The sequence below is a fragment of the Marmota marmota genome, unplaced genomic scaffold (genome assembly GCF_001458135.2).
Source record: "Marmota marmota marmota unplaced genomic scaffold, marMar, whole genome shotgun sequence".
In the NCBI taxonomy this organism is placed as follows: Eukaryota; Metazoa; Chordata; class Mammalia; order Rodentia; family Sciuridae; genus Marmota; species Marmota marmota.
The window spans coordinates 11,652,125-11,672,717 of NW_026000005.1; the positions used below are offsets into that span (position 1 = coordinate 11,652,125).

At 38.7% G+C, this 20,593-nt stretch overlaps 2 protein-coding genes across 3 annotated transcripts in view; both read right to left on the reverse strand.

Moving 5' to 3' along the window:
* Stat1 (signal transducer and activator of transcription 1) overlaps positions 1-7,820 on the reverse strand; it is a 37,860-nt gene extending 30,040 nt beyond the window's left edge. Inside the window, exons 1-5 of one of the 2 annotated variants that reach the window (XM_015481161.2) lie at positions 7,649-7,819; positions 7,152-7,303; positions 4,617-4,745; positions 2,855-2,999; positions 1,176-1,274 (exon numbers count right to left, since the gene is read on the reverse strand). In XM_015481161.2, coding sequence (XP_015336647.1) covers positions 1,176-1,274; positions 2,855-2,999; positions 4,617-4,744 — 372 coding nt within the window. In that variant the 5' untranslated portion in view covers position 4,745; positions 7,152-7,303; positions 7,649-7,819. Of the gene's footprint in view, positions 1-1,175; positions 1,275-2,854; positions 3,000-4,616; positions 4,746-7,151; positions 7,304-7,648 lie in introns of both variants that reach the window. The other variant, XM_048808190.1, reaches the window with a different exon arrangement.
* A 10,351-nt stretch (positions 7,821-18,171) lies between these two features.
* Stat4 (signal transducer and activator of transcription 4) overlaps positions 18,172-20,593 on the reverse strand; it is a 95,651-nt gene continuing 93,229 nt past the window's right edge. The window contains exons 22-24 of the mRNA XM_048808198.1: positions 19,988-20,054; positions 19,487-19,595; positions 18,172-18,421 (exon numbers count right to left, since the gene is read on the reverse strand). Coding sequence (XP_048664155.1) covers positions 18,395-18,421; positions 19,487-19,595; positions 19,988-20,054 — 203 coding nt within the window. The 3' untranslated portion in view covers positions 18,172-18,394. The remainder of the gene's footprint in view (positions 18,422-19,486; positions 19,596-19,987; positions 20,055-20,593) is intronic.

Here is a 20,593-nt window from a genome sequence, read left to right on the forward strand (position 1 = left end):
GTGTGTGTATTTTTCATATGAATTTCAGAATTCATCGGTACAGCTTTAGAAAACAACTTGTTGCTGTTCTTATTGGCATCACAAAATTATTAGTTAACTCAGGAGAGCTCATACTTTTTTATGTTGTTTTTAATTCTTATGCTTCTAGTGACTTTTTTCTTATCTAATTACATTAGCCAATATCAACAATGTAATGTTAAATAGCAAAATAGTGAACATCCTTGTCATGTGTTTCTAACTTGAGTTTTCTGAGTGAATTACTGTCTCTAGAACTGAGAGATGTATATTTTAGTATGTTTAAGAAGTATGCATCAATTCCTATCTTACGGCACATTTTAATCAGGAATGGGCATTGGATTTTGTCAGACCTGCTCAGCATCTATGAAGAGAAGAAAATGTTTTTTCTCCTTGCACTATTAACATAATTAATTACAATGGATTTCCCAAGCAGGGGCTACCCTGGTAACATGTAATAAGTCCTACTTGGTCATAATGCATTATTTTCTTAATCTAGCATTTAATTCTGGTCCCTGATATTTTGTTTAGGATTTACATTGATATTTATAAGTAAACTTGGTCTATAACTTTGTTTTTTGCTCTGTTTTTAGTGGCTTTAGGCATTCCCTCAAAATTAATTATGAATTCATAGATATTCTTGTTTTATTTGTATTCTCCTCTGGCCCCCAAACTGGATTATTTTGAAGCATCATCCCATGCATACATACTTTGGTATGAATAGAAAATATATCGATGCAACAGTTACTTCAGCAAGAGGGGAAAAAGAAATGTTTCTGTACTGCGCAGCCAGGGGAAAGCTGGAGTACTGTGGAAAGGAGGCTCCTGTTGTGCCTCTTTACTGTCCCTGACACCCCCAGACACCAGGACCTTCCCTCAAGCCATAAAAGCCTTTATTAAGGTGTTCAAAGACTCAGGTGTTCTCTGAGAAGCTCAAAACAAACCTGTCCCCAGATAACAATCTTTTGGATTAGGATCCTTTAGGTTAGGATCCTTTGTAAAGCCAGGTTCCATAAAATCTCTCAACCTGACTTTCCCTGCTTCTTGCTATAAAATCAGAAGGATGTTCACCACTGCCTTGATCTGGGCCTGGATAATATTTGTGAAATGAATGAATGAATTTTCATTATAATTGTTGGTGTTCAATTAGAAAAAAGTACCTGATTAAATCTCTGGGCATTTTCCAAAATCTTCCTTTCTTCCTTCAGACAGTTACAGATGATCATAGACATCTGTATTGGGTCTTCTTGAAAATTATCCTAGATATAGATGGTGATAATAAGAAACAAAGTTAGAATGTTTAAGCCATTATGTATTAGAAATAGATATGAACTTGCTTATATTCCTTGGGAAACCTCATACCTCATTTATTAAATTCTCATAAGCTATTTTTGTGGAAATCAAAATATTCCTTTCACAAATTAGGACAGAAATTGCTTTCACTTACTAAGTAATTACAGATATCTAAACTACTTCTTGATTTCAAAACAAAGAATTTTCACACATGATTCATGTAATATTTTTTCCAGTGCTGAGAGTGAACCCAGGGCCTCACACATGTTAACCACACATTCTACCACTGAGGCACACCTTCAAGTCCTTCATATAATGCTTTTACTTTAATATCATTATCTATTTCTTGAGGCTATTTATTGTCTGTTAGGATCTAAAGACAATGCAAATGATGTAAGAACTATCTATGATATTCTTCAATTAATCTGGCTGTTGGCTTATACTTTGAATTACAACCAAAGATATTCATTTCACTTTTTCTGTTACCGTTGTCAAAGCTAGTTTGAAAAATACTGTCAATTGTGGATGGTTCTTTATAACAGGTACATTCAAACAAAGTCTGAAAGGGAGCAAACTTATGTAAAGTTAATCTGATTTCCCCGCTCACTGGAATTGAGAAAGTTTCAATTACCTAAGGTGAAAAGTTTAGTCATGTTGCATGAAATAAGAAAGTGATAGCTTTTGCCTTTATTAAAACATAAAAGTTGCACTAATACAGAATAAATGTGGCATACTGGGAGTACATCTGAAGAACTCCCAAAATTCTGTAGCACATTTTCTCACATTTGGATGGTCCTTTGGTCACCTCTTCCAACAAATGGCAACTCCCCCAGAAGGAAGGTAAGGTGGAGTCTAACCAAGTGACCAACTTACTACAGGGCCTGTGGGAGGTCAAACCTTCCCATTTTCAGACTTATTCCTCATCTGCACCCCAAGGACTAAGATCACTAAAGTTCCTTGGAGATTATTGTATGACTATGAAGACATGAATTGGTGTGAATATACTGTGTATACAACCAGAGATATGAAAAATTGTGCTCTATATGTGTAATAAGAATTGTAATGCATTCCACTATCATATATAAATAAAAAAATTAAATCTGAAAAAAATTTCAAGTCCTGAAAGAGAACTGTAAAGCTACCTATCTTCCTGTCATGCAATAAATAATTTCAAGTTAAAAAACAGATCTATATATATATATATATATAGAGAGAGAGAGAGAGAGAGAGAGAGAGAGAGAGAGCGCCTTTTCTTTGATTTCAATATCCACAATTTTTAGCAAAATAGGTTACAGTATCGTGGTTCTCCCAGAATTACTGACACCTAACAGGTGATACACTTAAACTTGAAAATTCCTTGTGTGCTTATAAAATGAATCAGGATTTTATTTTACTTATACTAAACATACTAGCCACATAAAGGGAGTGGATGTACATCTCTACAACTTCTCTAAATACCAGTGAGTGTATGGTCAGTACTATTTGCTGAATATATCTTGGGTAAACATGGGAGCACTTGAACTAACACATGAAAACCAGGTCATACCTGAAGATTACGCTTGCTTTTCCTTATGTTATGCTGCAACAAAAAATTATTCTCCAAAGAAAAGCGACTGTATTGATCATCTAGCTGTGACAGGAGGTCATGGAAACGGATGGTGGCAAATGAAACATCATTGGCAGCGTGCTCCCTAGGAGATATAAAATTTACACACTTCACTCTAGATACTATTTAACACAGACAAAAGAAACATTGCTTTCTTTATTGAAATTATTTTAAAATAACTTTTAAGTGTTTCTTAGGTTTTATGGTCTTCTTTTTGAGCTGATATTGTTCTTAGCAGCAGTTTATACATAGTTTCTATTATATGCAATTAGCATGAAAAATTATAGAGTGCTTAAAAGATTTTGCTGAAACTATTCATAGTGATCTCTGAAAGGGAAAAAATCAACGGGACCTTCACTTTTTATGTCAAATACTTTCAGAATGTTTAAAGTTTTTGCAATCAGCAAGCAATGAATTGTAAAATAGAACACACCACTTTAAATGGATACCCCTTAATTTATTACCATCTTCATATTTCTAGTCAATATTTTACCATAATCTGGCTTTAGTTATTTCTTTTTTAAAAAATATTTTTAGTTATAGATGGACACAATACCTTTATTTTATTTATATTTTATGTGGTGCTGAGGATCAAACCCAGTTGCCTCACACATGCTAGGCAAATGCTCTACCAGTGAGCCACAACCACAGCCCTACTTATTTCTTTTAAATTATTTCTTCCTTTATACTTTCCCTGAGTTTTGGAGAAGTTATTATTTAACTTTTCCAAAGCATTTGGGAGAACACAAATTAAATCTGACAAAACTACTTAAAAGTGCTAATGACTGCTGAATTTGATGTTGTAGAAATGTGAATTTTTTAAATTTTTATTTGTTCTTTTCAGTTATACATGACAGTAGAATATATTTTGACATATCATACATACATGCAGTATAACTTCCCATTCTTGTGGTTGTACATGATGTGGAGTTACATTGGTCACATATTCATATAAGAACATAGGAAAATTATGTCTAATTCATTCTACTGTTTTTCCCATTCCCATTCTCCCCCCTCCTTCCCTTCATTCCCCTTTGTCTAATCCAGTGAACTTCTATTCTCCCCCACACGCCAATCGCTGCTTATTGTGAGTCAGCATCTGCATATCAGAGAGAACATTGGGCCTTTGGTTTTTGGGGATTGGCTTATTTCATTTATCATGATAGTCTCCAGTTTCACCCATTTGCCAGCAAATGCAAAAATTTCATTTCTCTTTATGGTTGAGTAAAACTCCATTGTGTATATATACCACATTTTCTTTATGCATTCATCTGTTCAAGGACACCTAGGTTTGTTCCATAGCTTAGCTATTGTGAATTGAGCTGCTATAAATATGGATGTGGCAGCATCGCTATAGTATGCTGATTTTTTATTTGTTCTAATTTGTTATACATGACAGCAGAATGCATTTCAGTTCATAGTGTATGAATGGAGTACAATTTTTCATTTCTCCGATTGTACACAAAGTAGAGTAACACCATTCGTGTCTTCATACATGAGTCTAGGATAATGATGTCCACCATCTTTCCTAACCCTCAAGCCCCCTCCTTGAGATGTGCATTTTTTAAATCAAACTTTCCTGCAACAGATAATCTCTACGGCCACTGATGAGATTCATCTTTCAGCAAACATGGCTCCAAGTCACTCATCAATAAATATTCTTAAAGTATAGATAAACTTCTCTCCAGTGAGTTTTCCTTACCAGTCTTGCTTTTCTAGCCACTGGGCCAGGTACTGTCTGATTTCCATGGGAAAACTGTCATCATAAAGCTGGTGAACTTGCTCCAGGAATTTGGAGTCAAGCTGCTGAAGTTCATACCACTGAGACATCCTATGGAAAAAAGAACATACACCGTGAGGGAATCCCACAGCTCTAAGGAAGGTTCTAGCAGCATGTCTGTTGACTCATTTTGCTTAGCAGTGAGGGCACAGCTCAGTGGTAGAGTCTGTGCTTAGCAAGTGCAAGGCTCTGGATTCAATTGCCAGAACCAAATAAACATCTTGCTTAGATCAAGACATAATTTGTCTCAAATACATTATTTAAATAGTAATGATATTCTACAGCCTATTTATTAATTTTAAGGGAAACACTTTTCCTTCTCCAGGAAACACATATTTGTTCAAATATTAGCATATCAGATCTGCCTTCTCTGGCCACCTTATTTAAATTGCAACCAGCTCCTACACTGGAAATCACTCTCTCTCTTCCCTGATGCATTTTCTTCATAGCACTTAACCACTGTCTGACCTACCATATATTTTCTCTCTTTTTTAATTTTGATTGTCGTCTGTTTTTGTCACATGAATAGAAGGATTAAGGAGAATTCTTTTCATTGCTATATTCCCAGAACATTGTCAGGCATATACTAGGTAACCAATAAATATGCCTTTAAAATAAATCCGCACTTTTTTCAAATAAATAAATTAAAAACATTATTTAAATTTAAGACAAATCACAAAATCTCTCCAAATATTGCTCTCCTACAAATTATAGCATATTCTTAATTTAATTAAAAATTTTTAATTGGTATATTTTATGAGTCATAGGGTAAAGTCAACCATAAATCTGGCACAAAGGAGTCTTAAATCTCAGCAATAGTTTTAAAGATTGAACCAACATTCTCAAATGTAATTTGAAAGTAATATTTATGTCTTTGGGTAACTATTAATTTGTATATAGTAGCCATGAAAATTAAAAACTTCAACAAAATGCCAATTTTAGAAAGCCAAATTAGGGAAACAAAGTGCCTCCCATGACCATCTGATAACTTAGATTTATATCAGCACACATGGTACAGACAGCTGGCAACATTTGGGGTGGTGTCAGTGAATCCTGTCCTGCCAGACTTCTGAGAAAGGGTCTGGATTTTCAAGCAGGGTATAGAAGAATGTGGGATGCATGCCTGTTGTCAAGCATACATGTGCAGGCATGTCTACTCCAGATATATCCTTCTGAGATAGAGGAAATGTCTTAACTGTAAAGCTGGTTGCCATTTCAAATACCAGTAAAAATATATGTAAGTGCACTCTCCTTGGCATACCTGCCATAGCAATTTGATTTTTCACTTCACACTTACTTTACCTGAGAAGAACATTCCAAATCTGAAGGTTTTTCCCTTCTGCTAGAAATGTGCCTAAAGCACCATCAGCCAGTAGGGGTGACAAGGCCTCTTAACAGCCAAGTGAACTTAGGCCACTTACTCTCTCAGTCAACAAGGTGGTTGTTAAGACTGAATGAACTAATACACACATAGCAGCTGGCACAAAGCAGGTTGATCAATACATTCATATTAACAAATCAAGAATCACTCTCATATTTTCACAAAACCTGTTACTCACTCAGGCATGACCATACCCCAATAACCTAGCTCATACTCCAACTTTAAACCTTCCTCTCCAATCTCAAGACTGGCTGCCTCCCTCCCTCAGTACTATCCTTCCAATCCAGCCTCAGCAGCACTATGGTAGGGCCATGTCACTACGGTGCGCAAAAATGCCTGATTTCCACTCCTCCCCATCTTCATCCGTCAACAAAGCAATCCAGACACCAAACTATTTACTGGATGCAACATTTCTGCTTTTCTGCAGTTGCCACTCATCTTGGCAAACAGTCTTCCTACAAATTTCTACCTCTCTAAATCCCACCAACAATTAAAACCAGGTATAAATGCCGTTCTTCAAAGCTGTCTGAGACTTACTCAGAGACAATGAAGCTTCTTTGACCTGTGTCTCCTTGTATTCTGGCATTAGTTCCAATCTTCCTTGTAAAGCTCTATGATGTCTTTCATATAGGGTATAAATTCCAGAGAAGGAGATTTGGGAAAGTATCCTGCATATAGTTTGTGTTCAATAACAATCTAGTCAACTGAAGTCTTGCATATTTCAGATAGAATTGGAAAGCAAAAGACACAACCCTATTATAATTCCACAAGTTTGAGTCCCAGTATCCTCATTAAGCAATAATGCACACTGGATTGTGCTAGGGGTTCAAGTCTTATTTCTGTTCCATATAAACAACTCCTTCTCTAACCCATAAAAACAACATTTAAAGCACAATCTATATACCTATCCCAGAACTCTTCAGTACTAGTCAGAATTTATTTTAAAAAGAGTAATTATATTGTTCGGAGGTTTTCTGGAGCTAAATATCACTTACATTCCAGGAGGACATTAATCTCCTCGACCTTAAATATAATTAAGATTCCAAATTCATTTATTTCCATGAACATTTACTGACCTGTCACCTTATGCTCAAGGAGAGGTTGGGAATTCAATCAAAGAAGCAGCTACACACAGCACCTTTGGTGACAAGACAACTGGAGTTGCATGCAGAGTGCCACTGTCTAATGTAGACAGCTCTGGAGGATGGCACAGGGCAAATGAAACTTTCTGCGAAAAGAAGAAAATGTCACTAGGTGGAAAAAGGCAAGAAGTAAGACAAGTGAGGATAAATGGGAAGGTGCAGTGCTTTCGGGCAGGAGCCGGTGGGGGGGGGGGCGGTATTCTGTTGCACAACTCAACTTTACAATCAGAGCACGACTGACAGGGGCAACGTGCCAGACAGTGCCATGGCACTGCTCGCACTTGGGTACTCGGGATCTTTTCTTTCTTTGGGATGACGAATTCACCGGTCAGCTGTGAAAAGCCACGCTCACCAGGCATCCAGCTGCTCTGTCCAGAGGGCCCTTGTGGGCACGTCCCACCCCAGGCACCCGGAACCTCACGCCCACTCACTCTGCACGCCGGAGCCAGCACCGGTGAGCAGGAGCAAGGCAGGGCAGCCTCTCTGGAGCGCGCTGAGCCCCCTCCGCTGGGTCTGCGAGTCTGACAGGTGCCGTCCTCCGACACAGCAGGGTCCCTCCTCAGACTCTGCGCCGGAAAACGAAAGTACCCCACTGGAGAAAAGGCAGATCGGACCGCCCAGCCTTCGTCCTCCTCGGCCAATCACAGTGGCAGCCGCACTCAGCCAACCCGACACGGCTGTTCCGCGAGCGGAGCCGCCACCCGCCGTGGGACCCGTCGTGGGATCCGGTGTTTCCTCTGTCTTTGGGCTGGCCTCGGTCACGGAAGAAGTGGAGCGCAGGAATGTGTCGCAATGCCACAGACAGAAAGTTCTGTTTACACATTTCAGAGAACTAAAAGGAAGTTCTATGTTTGCATAGACCCGAAAACTAGGAGATCTCTACTTTTGCCCAAGAATGAGAACCCAGGTAGAGGACACAGTGAAGGACTTGTCGTTTTCCTGTTGCTAAACCCAGAAGATGCTTTTTGATCTTCGTTTACTTGACCGTTCAGAAATGTTTGGCACAGTTGACGTCTCCATTAAAACACTTTCTTCTTTGGTCACGATTCTTTGGTTCCCCTATCACTCTCTCTAACCCCATCTGTGTCACTCTTTCTTATGCTTACTTCAGCAATTTTGTTTTTCAAATAAGCCAAACTCTTTCCTCGAACTGAGGGCCTTCTCACTAGTAGTTCTCTCTTTGGAAATCCCCTTGAGCCATTATCCCCTTTCCTCAACTTCTTTGTTGGCTTATTCATCTTTCAGGTCTTAGCTTAAAATCTTAGCGTCTACACCAGTTCCCCAGGTACATATATCTCTAAGGCCAGATGAGATCGTCTTGCAATATATGTTCATAAAACCTATTAATTCCTTCAAGTGGAAGGGATTTGAATCAAACCCTAAATAATAAAGCAACTTTGGGTAGAAGGTTCTAAATGATTTCCCAGGGATGTGCATATATGTCTGTGTATTATAGCTTTTTGCCCTTTCCATACCTACATACTCTGTTTTCTTTTCACACATGTGTCTTTGCAAAGTCAGGAATGAGATGATGCCTAGTCTGGATCCTCCACAAATGTTCCTACCTTTCTTTCCAGCCTTGTCTCTCATTTTCTAATTACTCCACTAAACTTCTGTATGTCCTGCCCTCCCTCTATACCCTTAATTTTAACCCTCCCTTATTATGATGCTTTTTAAAGTGTCCAAATCTTATCCCTTTAAGATTCTAATTTTCCAAAGGACAAACTAAATTTGTTTTGTAAGTGTGACTATTTAATATATTGGCTCTTTTAAAAGTGACTAAGCAAAAAACAAACAAAATAAAAAAAAACTAGTGATCCAGAAATTGCCAGATCCAAATACATGATGACTGTCTGACAACAGTCAGCTTGGGAAGTTCTATCATTATATCAACAATATCAAATTTGCAACATATAAAAAATTTTAAAAATAGTTCCAATTTACCACATCTGGTAAATTGAATAACTTTCAATTTTTTTTCTTTCCTTTCCTACCCTTGTCACAGGTTTTCTGAAGGTAGAGTATTCATCTTTGTGGCCTGATTCTGGTTTTGGCCATGTGGATTGCTCTGGCTAAAGGAATGATAGCAGTTGTCATATACATACATTATGATTTGATTTGAAACTTTGCATGTTTTTTGTAATCAAGTTGTCTTTGTGTGATCTTTTCCTGTGCCAGGAGATAGCACACTTCAAGTAGCTGCTACTTCCATAGACTGAGTGAGGAAGAAGATGTGCATGAATTCCCTTAAATCTGCCTCCTGGAGCAGAATGACTGAAGCTGATCTCCAGGTCCATGAGTAATAAGTGTGTGTTTGTTGTAATTGTGTTTAATTGAGATTCTCTACTCTCTCCCGTGAAATCAGCTACTGATGACAAAATGAACATTCTAAATTATCTTAATAGGCTAGAATTCTGCTGGTCAAAACCAATTGGACAAAATTCAGAACAACAAATGCAAAGATTTGCATTGGATTTAAAAGAAAGAGGCAGCAAACAAGATTTATCCTTGTTACTTATAATCAGCCAGAAATAAATGGGAAGATGAAATTTATGATTAGTTATCCTTGAGGTGGTGTCTGTGTATTATAGTCAAATGACAGTGGAGGATGGTCAGGAATCTAAAGACCACAGTAGGTATCCAGGAAGACACTGGAGTGACACTCCAGGCCTCCCATTTGGAAGAAATTTATTTTTGGTTGAAGATAAGAAGACAGTACCATTCCTATTCTTTATTCACCCCTTCTTGTATATCCCAATCACCCAGTTGTATTTAATTAGTTTTTCTGCCTTGTTGCACAAAGCATTTAAAGAAATTTATAACAGAAATTTTATAATAGCTAGAAATATAAAGAATGCAATGCAGTCTACAGGCTAAGGCAAAAAGCTTTCATCAGATACATCATTCTCATTATACCAAATTGCAAAGGGTCTCCTGGTAGATTATTTTCAATCAGCCACATCATTCTGTCTCTTATCTGTCATTGGCATTCCTTTGCAATGTGACTCTAATTCTTTTCAGAAAGAGGTAAGGACTATTTCCCCAAACATTAAATCTGGGCTGGCTTGTGACTTGTTTTGACCAATATCATGCAGCAGTAGTAAGCTGGTGTTTTATTGAACCTAGCCTTACATACTCTCAGAGCCCAGCCCAGCCTCCATGACAAGTCAGGTGAGGCCTCAGTTATGTTGGTGCAGTTGCCTAAGCTTAGATCTCAGGTGTAAGAGCCCAGGAAGATCAGATGGCCCTGGCTGGGTGGACCAGAACTGCCCCACCTACCCTATATTCCCAAGCAATAATAAATGGTTGTTTTACCTCTCTGAGTTTGGGGAATAATTTGGTTTGTTTTGTAGCAATATGTATTATGTATCAGATCACTCACTGAGGTCTTATGGGGGGGAAGCAGAACATCCTACAGCAGAATTCTAAAACAAAACTTCTCATGTGGAACAGGCCTATTGCCCATCCCCAACTGATGGTTTCTTATCCTCAAGGATTACCTTATCCTTTGTATCCTTATGATACCTCCATCAAAAGCTTACTAGTTTTCTGCTCTTTGTTTACAGACTTGATCTTTTTTAACTGCTTCAGAATGGTAGCTACAAATCCGATGAACAAACCTAAATGAAATGTTTAGAATTTCCCTCTCCTCTCAGGTACCATATTGTATCTTAGCAGTATTTTCCCAATGTTTGTAGTATTATAACTCAAATATCTAACAATAGGAATTTCCAAAAATGCAGGTCAATGTCTCCTCACCCCTCCTTCTTTCCAATCATAAACCTTGCTACTATGCAATCCTAAAAATGTCAATTAGTGGAAGCTCTATTGATAATATGCAACAAAATGGAATTGAAATAAAAGATTTCTAAAATTTCTTTAGTTCTCGGATTTGAGTTTTGTACAGTCACTTGGTTGTCTGGGTATGTGTATTTTCTTCCCAATCGGTAAGTGCAAATCCACAGATAAACTCCCATATAGCAGCTTATTAAAATGCAGGGGTACAAATCAGGGTTTGAACCATATTTTTCTATGTTCATAAAATTATTTCATCCCAATATTGTGGAAAGCCATGAAAACTTTTAGGAAAATATCTATATATGAACAAACCATGCACTTTCCATTAATAGCAAGTGACACATCATACTAAATATCTTTAAAGATTATACTGTTGAAAACACAATCACTTTTCATAAGTTTTTACAGTATTCTTGGGTTCACAGAATAATCTACTATAAGGAAATCACCAGATATGGGTGAACATTTTGTCATAAAGGCTGTTTATTGCAACTTCACTTATAGTTAGAAAAAAATATCAGGAAAAAATGGTTTATTTTTCAACTGACAAGGCAAATTCATATGATAGAATATAAAAGCTATTCTTTCAAAGACCAAAGTACATTAAAAAATACCCTCTTATAAAAAGTTAAGTAGAAAAGAACAGAAAATAAAGCATCATCCTATATAAGAACATAGAAATGTAAATAAATGGAAATACACACAGAAAACATTTAAAAATATTAATGTCTTAGGTGGTGGATCACGTTTATGTAATTTTTTAGGTTGTCTACAATGAGCACTCTTACATTCCTAGTCAAAACCGGCTCCCAGACAGTAGAGTCTAGGGCTTTCAGAACACAGAAGCGCAGCCCCAGAGAGGCGGGACTGCGCGCTGCACTCCGAGATGTTTCGGCGGGAGGGACGCTACAGCTCAGAAGAGCCACCCCACTTGCTTTCCGGGAAACCGGTCGGGGACAAGAAGCAGCGCCGCAGAGAAGAAACCGAAAGCCAGCGCTGGGCAGCACGCAGGCGCAGCCCGGGGCTTTCCGCCGACCGCCCGCACTCTGGGGCGGGGAGGAGGGGGGCCGCGCGCAGAAGCCTGGCGCACGAAGGGCGGAGGGCGGGTGGGTGCCATTAACAGAGCGAGGGAAGGAGAGTTTCTTGATTACCCCCACCCCCACCCCCACCCCCGGTGCTGGAAACCATTCCATTTGCGCCTTTTCTTCCCCCGGCCCTCGCTCCCTGTGCTATCTACATGGTCTGCAGTGCGCTCAGAGCTTGTCGCAATTGGGTTCTGACCCACATCCTGCTGGGGCAGCTGGCCTTAAACCAGGGATGCCGGTTTGGGGGTGGAGGGGCTGGCTGCTAAAGTGTCCTTTTGCTAAATTGGCGAGAGACTTTCTTTCCTGGAGTCTTCACCCACCCCACCCTTTCTCAGTTACGGTGATTATACCAGACATGTAATGGAGAAGAGCTTAGTCACTGGACAGTGCCGGACAGGCCGATCAAGAAAAAAGAGTTTGGGCTCTTCCTGCTATTTTTGTGACTTATTGAATCTGGGAGGCAGGAACCGAGTTTCTTTAGGCTCTGCTCAACTACTTTTAAGGGCTCTACTTACTTAGGGTGAACATGGCACCTAACTAGTACCTCCTGGGTGTGAGAGGACCTACCTTATTGGTCCATACCATGCAGCCTCTTGTGCATCCCATGTCTGCATGACCTCTAATGTGCAGCTTACATGAATCCCATGGCACAGATGAATGTTTATTTTCCCCCTTTAGAAAAGCACTGGATAAGGTATGTAACTTGCAGTGCCCAGGGCAAAATGAAAATGTGGAACCCTGTACTCAAAACTTACTGAAACTTAAGAAGGCAACAGTAGAGGATGAAACCAAATATGGGAGTCCTTCCATGCCCTGCCCCAAGGAAGTCATCCCTAGGAGTGCAATTAGGGGCTATTCTTCTGTAGAAACCTTGTTAGATGCCTATAGATTTCTTTCCATCAGTTCTGTCTGATGTTCCAGTGTTGGGTAGGACTTTTGTTGGGGGAAGGAGCAGTGATAGTCCTAAGTTTAATGAAGGGGGAATTAAGGGGTAATTTCAGGAGCACATGGTTCATCTGTGGATGGCAGATGTCAAGGATGTTAGATATGCATGAGAGGATACCTAAATCAAAGGGAAATTAAGGTAACCTAGAGAACAGTATAATTCTAGACTATTTTTACAGAGTTTGAAAATTAAGGTGAGGTGAAATAGGAGGTCCTCTCTGGGCTGTGTCAAAAGCAAACATGTGGTTACTCAAGGTGAAATATAACAGGAAGATTGGCTCATGAGTTTGGAGGCATTATAAAGAGAATTCTAGTCTGCTCTTACAGGCCGACCAAGGAACAAAGGAAAGGAAGAACCTTACCATTGTTCTCTGTGTGTTCCAACACTAAATCATTAATAAATATTAAGAGCCAGATTGTGTTAGATGTTGGTGATATAACTGTGAACAAGGCTATCTTGGTCCCTATACATACAGAGCTTGCTGAGAGTCTGATGAAGAAATGATGTGCATTGACAACAAAGTGACAAGCACTGCACTGGGGGAGCTAGAGGATGCCATGGAGGGGAGGGCATGGTGTGTGGGCATAATTACAGCCATCTTCTTTTCCCACCCCCACTTTATGAATACTGTTTTTATTATCAAGAAATAGACACTAGCCTAAGATAACACTTCCCTGTCTGGAGACGTGACAGTCTCTTTGTTCTCTCATTGATTGGAGATAACTTACCAGACACTGAGATGGGGGTTTCTCTGTTCTCTCCTTGAGAGAGAAAGAGACCTGCTGGTTTTCCGGGTCCCCCCCCCCTTTTTTGGTACTGGGAATTGAACTCAGGGTCACTCAACCACTGAGCCACATCCCCAGCACTATTTTGTATTTTATTTAGAGACAGGGTCTTACTGAATTACTTAGCGCCTTGCTTTTTGCTGAGACTGACGTTGAACTCTCGATCCTCCTGCCTCAGCCTCCCGAGCCACTGGGATTACAGGCAAACCCCATCACATCCAGCTCCCTGATCCTGCTTTGATAGGAAAACTGTCCTTCTCTGTTCCCAAAAAACAAACTTTCCTTCCACAAAATCAGGGGATGATTTCTATGCCAGTCACAAAGACTAAACCCACCCCTAACAGGCGGCCATGATTCTATCATATAAAAGGAAACATTCAAGGCGGGGTTGCTGCTCTCCCTTGCTTGCTGTGGCTCTCCCTCTCTCTCTGCCCAGAGCAGCCTTGTCAGGCTCCTGACAATAATCCCACTTCTTATCCCAAGTGTGCATTTGATCAGTCCTGTGCCACTTTTTTTTATTGGTGCCATATTGCCAACAGTGTGACAGAGCTCTTCTCACACACGTGCATGTGCGAGTGTGTGCATTTGGCAGGAAGACAACCCAGAGCTCAAAGGGTGGGAAAATATTATTCATGTGAAAAGGTAGATATGATAGGGTTGTTGAATTAAGAGCCTGTAGCAGAGGGAGGTAAGAGAGAGCATGAACCATCAAAGAAACTGAAAGTAGTTCAGGCAATCTTATGTGTTTTGGAGGATGAAAAGCCTTTGGGGAGAAGTGATGAGATGACAGCTGAAAACTTTAAGAGACACAACAGTGTAAGACTTTGGAAGGATTTGTTGAGAATTATCGTCTTTACCATCTTTATCCAGAGCTGGATAAGGATTTTAACTATTTTTTTTATGCCACCCATGGCACCTTTGGCAGTCAGATGAAACCTATGAACTCTGAAGAATTAATGTTTTTATTAAATAAAATGCATAAGATTTAAGAAGAAAACCAATAATATTGAAATATAGATATTAAACCAACTTTGTGATATATTAAAATCATATTGAAACCACCTTTGTAGCAAAAATAAGCACTTCTTTATTAATGCCATTAAATAAGATCTTGCATTGGGTCCTATTGATGCATTTTTCAAATTGTGCTTAGCATAAATAATATTTTGAGTTATGTGAAACACTGCCTTTATTCAAAACTGATAGAAATTCTAAACTTCAGTTAGAAGGTAGTGGAAATAAAATTGTTAATGATTGTCATTCAAATTTATGGGCCCCTGAATTCTATCCACATACTCCAGGTAAGAATTACTAATGTAGAGTGTCAGGAGCCATTCAAAAACTTCTAATAGGGAGTGATATGATCCAGTTTATTTTAAACAGAGCATATTGTCTACATAAGAAGCCACATGGAATTGTATTTACTGCAAGGAAGTTATAGAAAATGCCCTCCACTATATTTTTATCACATCCTCATTGTGAGGATGCTGGTAGAAATACTCCTATGTCTTACAGTGGTGGTTGTAAAACTACATGGGTTTGTTAGAATTCATAGACTGATATAATGAACAAGGGTGAATTTTATTACGTATAAATTTTTAAAAATACAATTAGTCAAATCAATAAATGTTCATGGTCAATTTGCAAAAGGTCTTTATTCTGTGTCACAAAAAGCAGCATGTGTGCACAGAGGCCAGTTGGCCACGTGTAGGGTTTGTTGCTAGGGCAAAGCGCTAGGATGGCTTGAGCCTATATTCTGTGCCTTTTACTACAGGGAGTACATACAACCCCTGAACCTTGTGAGGTAAACACAACAAAACAAAACAAAAACTTCCCTTGGTTGCTAGGAAGATGTTTGTTCTTTCTGGTTCTTTAAGTGGGGTGGATCCCTTCTGCCTTAGCTACTGGCCAGCTGCCTTCTCTCAGTATTGATTCCACATTCAGTCACTGACATTTAGTATAATTGGTTCAAATGATTCTTTATGTTAAAAAGAATTCAAAACAGGATTAACAAAATGCACAGCTGTGATAGGCCTGGAATGAATGTGGGGAGAAGTGAAAATGTGATTAATATTTCAAAACTAGATGTTTTATTTCATTAAATGTTGCTTGTTGCTAGCTTATTATGGACTGAATGTTTGTGTCTCCCCCAAATTTATATATTGAAATCCTAACCCCCAAAGTGATGATTAGATCACAGGGATGAGCCCTTGAGAAAGGGAGTAGTTTCCCTTATAAAAGAAACCTAGCTCTTTAGCTCTCTGTTGTGAGATACCATGAGAAGATGAGAAGTTGGCTGTCTGCTACCTGGAAGAGGCTCTCAGCAGAACTGGACCTTGCTGACATCCTGATCTTGGACTTCTAACCTCCAGAACTGTGAGAAATAAATTTCTTTTGTTTAGAAGCCCTCGGATTATGGTACTTTCATACCAGTTTCACCTAAGTCATAGTTGGCAGAAAAAATATTCTGGGGTAGGATTTGGAAGAAATATGATCTAAATTCTTTTTCCACTATATTGCCAGCTGATATGGCACATCTTATCTTGAACTAACCGTATCCCCAGAAGTCCCCTGACTACAACCCATTACATTTACAAATATGATTTCTGAAGTGCAAGATTCATACTCTTGGGTAATAACTCTTTACCCTAGGGTCAAAAACATTTGATTCTTAAGAGAATCAAAATAACATAACAAGAATTCTTAGTTATTTAAAAATAACTACTTATTGAATTCTCAAAATGTGGCCTCTGCCTCATTATATCAAGCAAACTATTGAATTACTTATATTTTCTACCCCCAAATGACAAGCAATGATGGCTGTGATCACATAGGAAACAGTGATATTCTGTCACCATACCCTGTTAACAAGCTCCTAAAATTTCTTCTAAAGTTGGTGAGATTCCATGGTACTTTTGAGAAATTCCAAGAATGAGAAACTTCTGCAACCTTTTTTTTTTTTAATATCTAAATCCAATTGTTAGAGCCCATCCTGATAAAATTACCTCTTTGAAGGTAAAACTGTAATAATCATGCCCAGCTTTAAGTTATTTCCTTTAGCTTTTGCTGCCAGTTGATGTATATGTCTCAGGAAAGTGGGTTTGTGAAGGGAAGTAGGGACTGGGAGAATGCACCCTGAGAAAGATGCCATCAGACAGACACCTTAACCTTAAGATTTCTCTCAGGAGCTTGCAAAGGAGTAAGGGAAGTAGCCTAAGGGTGGGGGTATAGTTTGTCTCTTAATAACAATCTAGGATCCAGTTGGGCACCTGTGTATGGGTATATAAAGGATAAGAGATTGAATCTCATTAAAGGAAAAAGCAAGTTATAGTAAAACTTTTTTCCCCCTTTGAACTCTTTCCCATCAAGCAAGCCTCTGCCTGTTTTATTTGCCTGGAGGACAGGAGATGAGTGGAAAGAATACAGTGGAGCCATATATGGAGGGGGAGTTATCTCTGACTCATAAGTCAGGGCTCATGTTGGAGAACAGCCTTGAAATTATTCTGCAGTTGGTCATGGCAGGTGCTTTGGTAGTAAAACTTTCTCACCTGGCTCAGCAATTTCCATAGGACTCAGCAGACATAGAGAACTCTCCAGATCTTGGGCCTTGGGGGACCCCTCATAATCACTAAGGGCAGTGGCTGAACAGTGGCATCATTAAGCATCCAGTTATGGTGAGGCTAGAACCAAAATAGACTTGCAGCTCATATCAATGCACTGCCATCCAGTAAAGCACCTCCCTTTCCCTCCACCAGGGAAAACCAAAGGAATGGAACTGCATGGGACCAGAGGATGGTAAAACTGGAAAGGTTCATAAAGCCCATCTCTATTTTAGCCCGTTCTAAAGAATGTGCAACCTGCAGATGAAATCAGTTACTCAAAACCAGAGTTGTTATTTGCCCTGTCTTCATTCTATGAAATTTTTACCCATGTTGTCTGCTTTCAATGCTTGTAATATCAGCACAATTTGCCCAAGATACCATCAGGAATGGTTCTGGATCCCTCTCCCTAATAGGAGAAGTAGCTCTGGCTGTGATATTAGTAGTTGCGAACCCCATATGGACAATGTCCACGTGGCAATCAAGATGTTTCATTATTCACCTGGGGTTCCTGCAAATTAGTGCTGTTAATGCCTCATTTTTATTTCCATCGTGGATCTACTGTGATGATTCTATTTGGCTTTTCCCTCAGGCCTTCCTGCTGCTTTTGATTAATGTAGGATGACTTTGTTGTTCTTGATCTACCCTGAAAAATTCACACTTACACCTTCTAGAACCAAAATCATCAGTAACACCTGAAAAACAAAATCAGAAATAAAACAAACACATAAGACAATAAAGTCGTCTTATCTTGTAAGTTTATCTGAAGTTTGGGGTTTTAGCATTTCATTCACAACATTCCCATTTGTGGTTGTGTTGCCAGAGAGAGAGGAGCTTCAGACTTCTACCATTTCCTACAAATCGGTATTTACAAGGCTGAAGAAATTACATGTGGTCTTTAGTGAAGAACTGTCTCTGAACTTTTTCGTTTGCTTCCTTCTTTGGGCTGTCAGAGTTTATACTATCATTCAGCAGAATAAGGAGATTTCATCTGAAATTGAAAATTAAATGCTTGGTAAGAAAAATAGTATTTTGCAAATAAAGTACTATTGGAAGGGGATAGACAATTTTCTGCCTAAATACTCCATAATCTTTCTACCATTTCCTATTAAGTATTCACAAAAACATTTGGGGTTGATTAGTTAGAAATAAAAGGCATCTTTTATTTCCTTTCAGTTGGAAATAAAAGGTAGACTAAAGACCAAGTTGAGAAGAAGCTCGATTCATCACACCAAAGATGCAATGAGGAAATGGGTGCAAAAAGTCGTGAAGGTTCAGTTAGACATGAAAAACTTAGTGAATCAAGCACACCAACATTGAATAAGCTATCAAAGGAGAGAGTGGATTTTCCATCTCTGGAAATCTTCAAAAGAAGGACTGAATACCACTTGATTTATAGCCAGCTACAAATGTCTTATGTTCAGGGTCCCTCTGAGATTCTATTCTGATTTATGTTCAATTTCACATAAATGGAGTTTTGAACCCCAGGATGGGAATAAAAACAAATAGAATGCATCGTGAGTAACATTCTTGCGTTATAGATTATGACCCAATTCTCCAAAAGAATATCAGTATGATGCTATTAATTGGTATTCAGAGACTATTTGGAGAGTCTCCAGGAACTAGTAAAGCAAGCAACAATCAAGAAAAAATGGAATTGGTGCTGCTTAAACTGTTAAAAATAGATATTAAATCAGGCTTATGAATATTGACTAAGATGTGTTGTTCACTATAGTGAAGAGAGAGTTGGGGACTGTTGGTGTCAATGGCCACAGCAGAGACAGTGCTTTGGAGTGGTGTATAGGAATATTTTGCCCTTGGTGGTTTTGATGGAAAGAACTCAAAGTAGTCCTAGAAAACTTAGGTGTCTGCCTTCAACAGCTGTAACATTAGCAACACACAGGACCACACGGATATCCCTTATGCTATGCTCATGAATTTGTACCATTCCATGTTGTTTTCTCCCTGCCCAGGCAGTACATCACCCCCTTGAGGTCACACACCACCTTTGCTCCATTGGAAATGCCCCGGACCAGGAATGGAAAAGGGAACATACTGCAGTTTCAATCGTTGCAGGACTCAGATTTTCTCTCAACACTGCATATACACTTGGAGACATGGGAAGAAGGTCTGATGGAGACTGTGGCTCAGTGGAATCACTTCGGCTTAAAGAGATAAAAGGTTAGCATTATAAGCATTAGAACATAAAAGCCATGGTGATGTACTGCATCTGAGGCTCACTTCTAGGGCTTCATCCGTTTGTGACACTGAGCTGCCTAATTCATCATTTCACATCAGAGTATTCAATCTGCTATGGAATATATGGCATATAAAAGGGCAGCTTTATAATTCCAGGCATTATAGACTACATAAGTTGCACTCTGAAGACTAGCTTTGTGTGTTAAAGGAAACGAGTCATAAAATGCTTCATTGGACATTAAAATGTTTTATTCTCAGTTATATGTACTCTGCTCTACACCCTTGAATCTTTTATAGGAAAGCTTTTTAAAGAATTAATTCAGTAATAAATATTTTACACATGACTAAGATTACTCACATTGTTGAAATGGGGATAAAAACGGAAGGAACATAACCTTTGTCTCCCCTCTCTGTTGGTCTTGCAACTGGAAAAGAAAGGCACAATGTTGGGGAAACATATTAACATTATTGATGAAATTAGAAAAAAAAAGACTAGAAAAATGTCAACAATGCTAAAAGGAGAAAGGAGAATGCAACCAAAATGTATTTGAATAGGAAGAATAGCCATCTACACATACAATGTACAAGAAGAGAAAAGCAAGTCTCTTGGAAGGACTTTACATAGTAATGTGTCTAAAAAAGTGTGAGAAAAGTTGAGAATCCTATGTTCTATGTTGCATTTAAATTTGATTCTAAGGACCAATTTATTTACATATAGGGCATTCATATCAATCCATTATTATTACACAACTGTTGGAAGCACCAACCTTATCATCCCTAAAAGTGACACCGCACTATACTACTATGAATACTGTTGGAACAGTGGTGTGCAAGCCTTACTTTGGAAACTCATTGAAATTGGACTTGGTCTAATTTTCCAACTGTAATTTGTTGAAGTGACATTTATATTTTATTTTATATAGAATGTTACTTAAAAGTTTCAGTTTTTTTTTTTTTTTTTTGG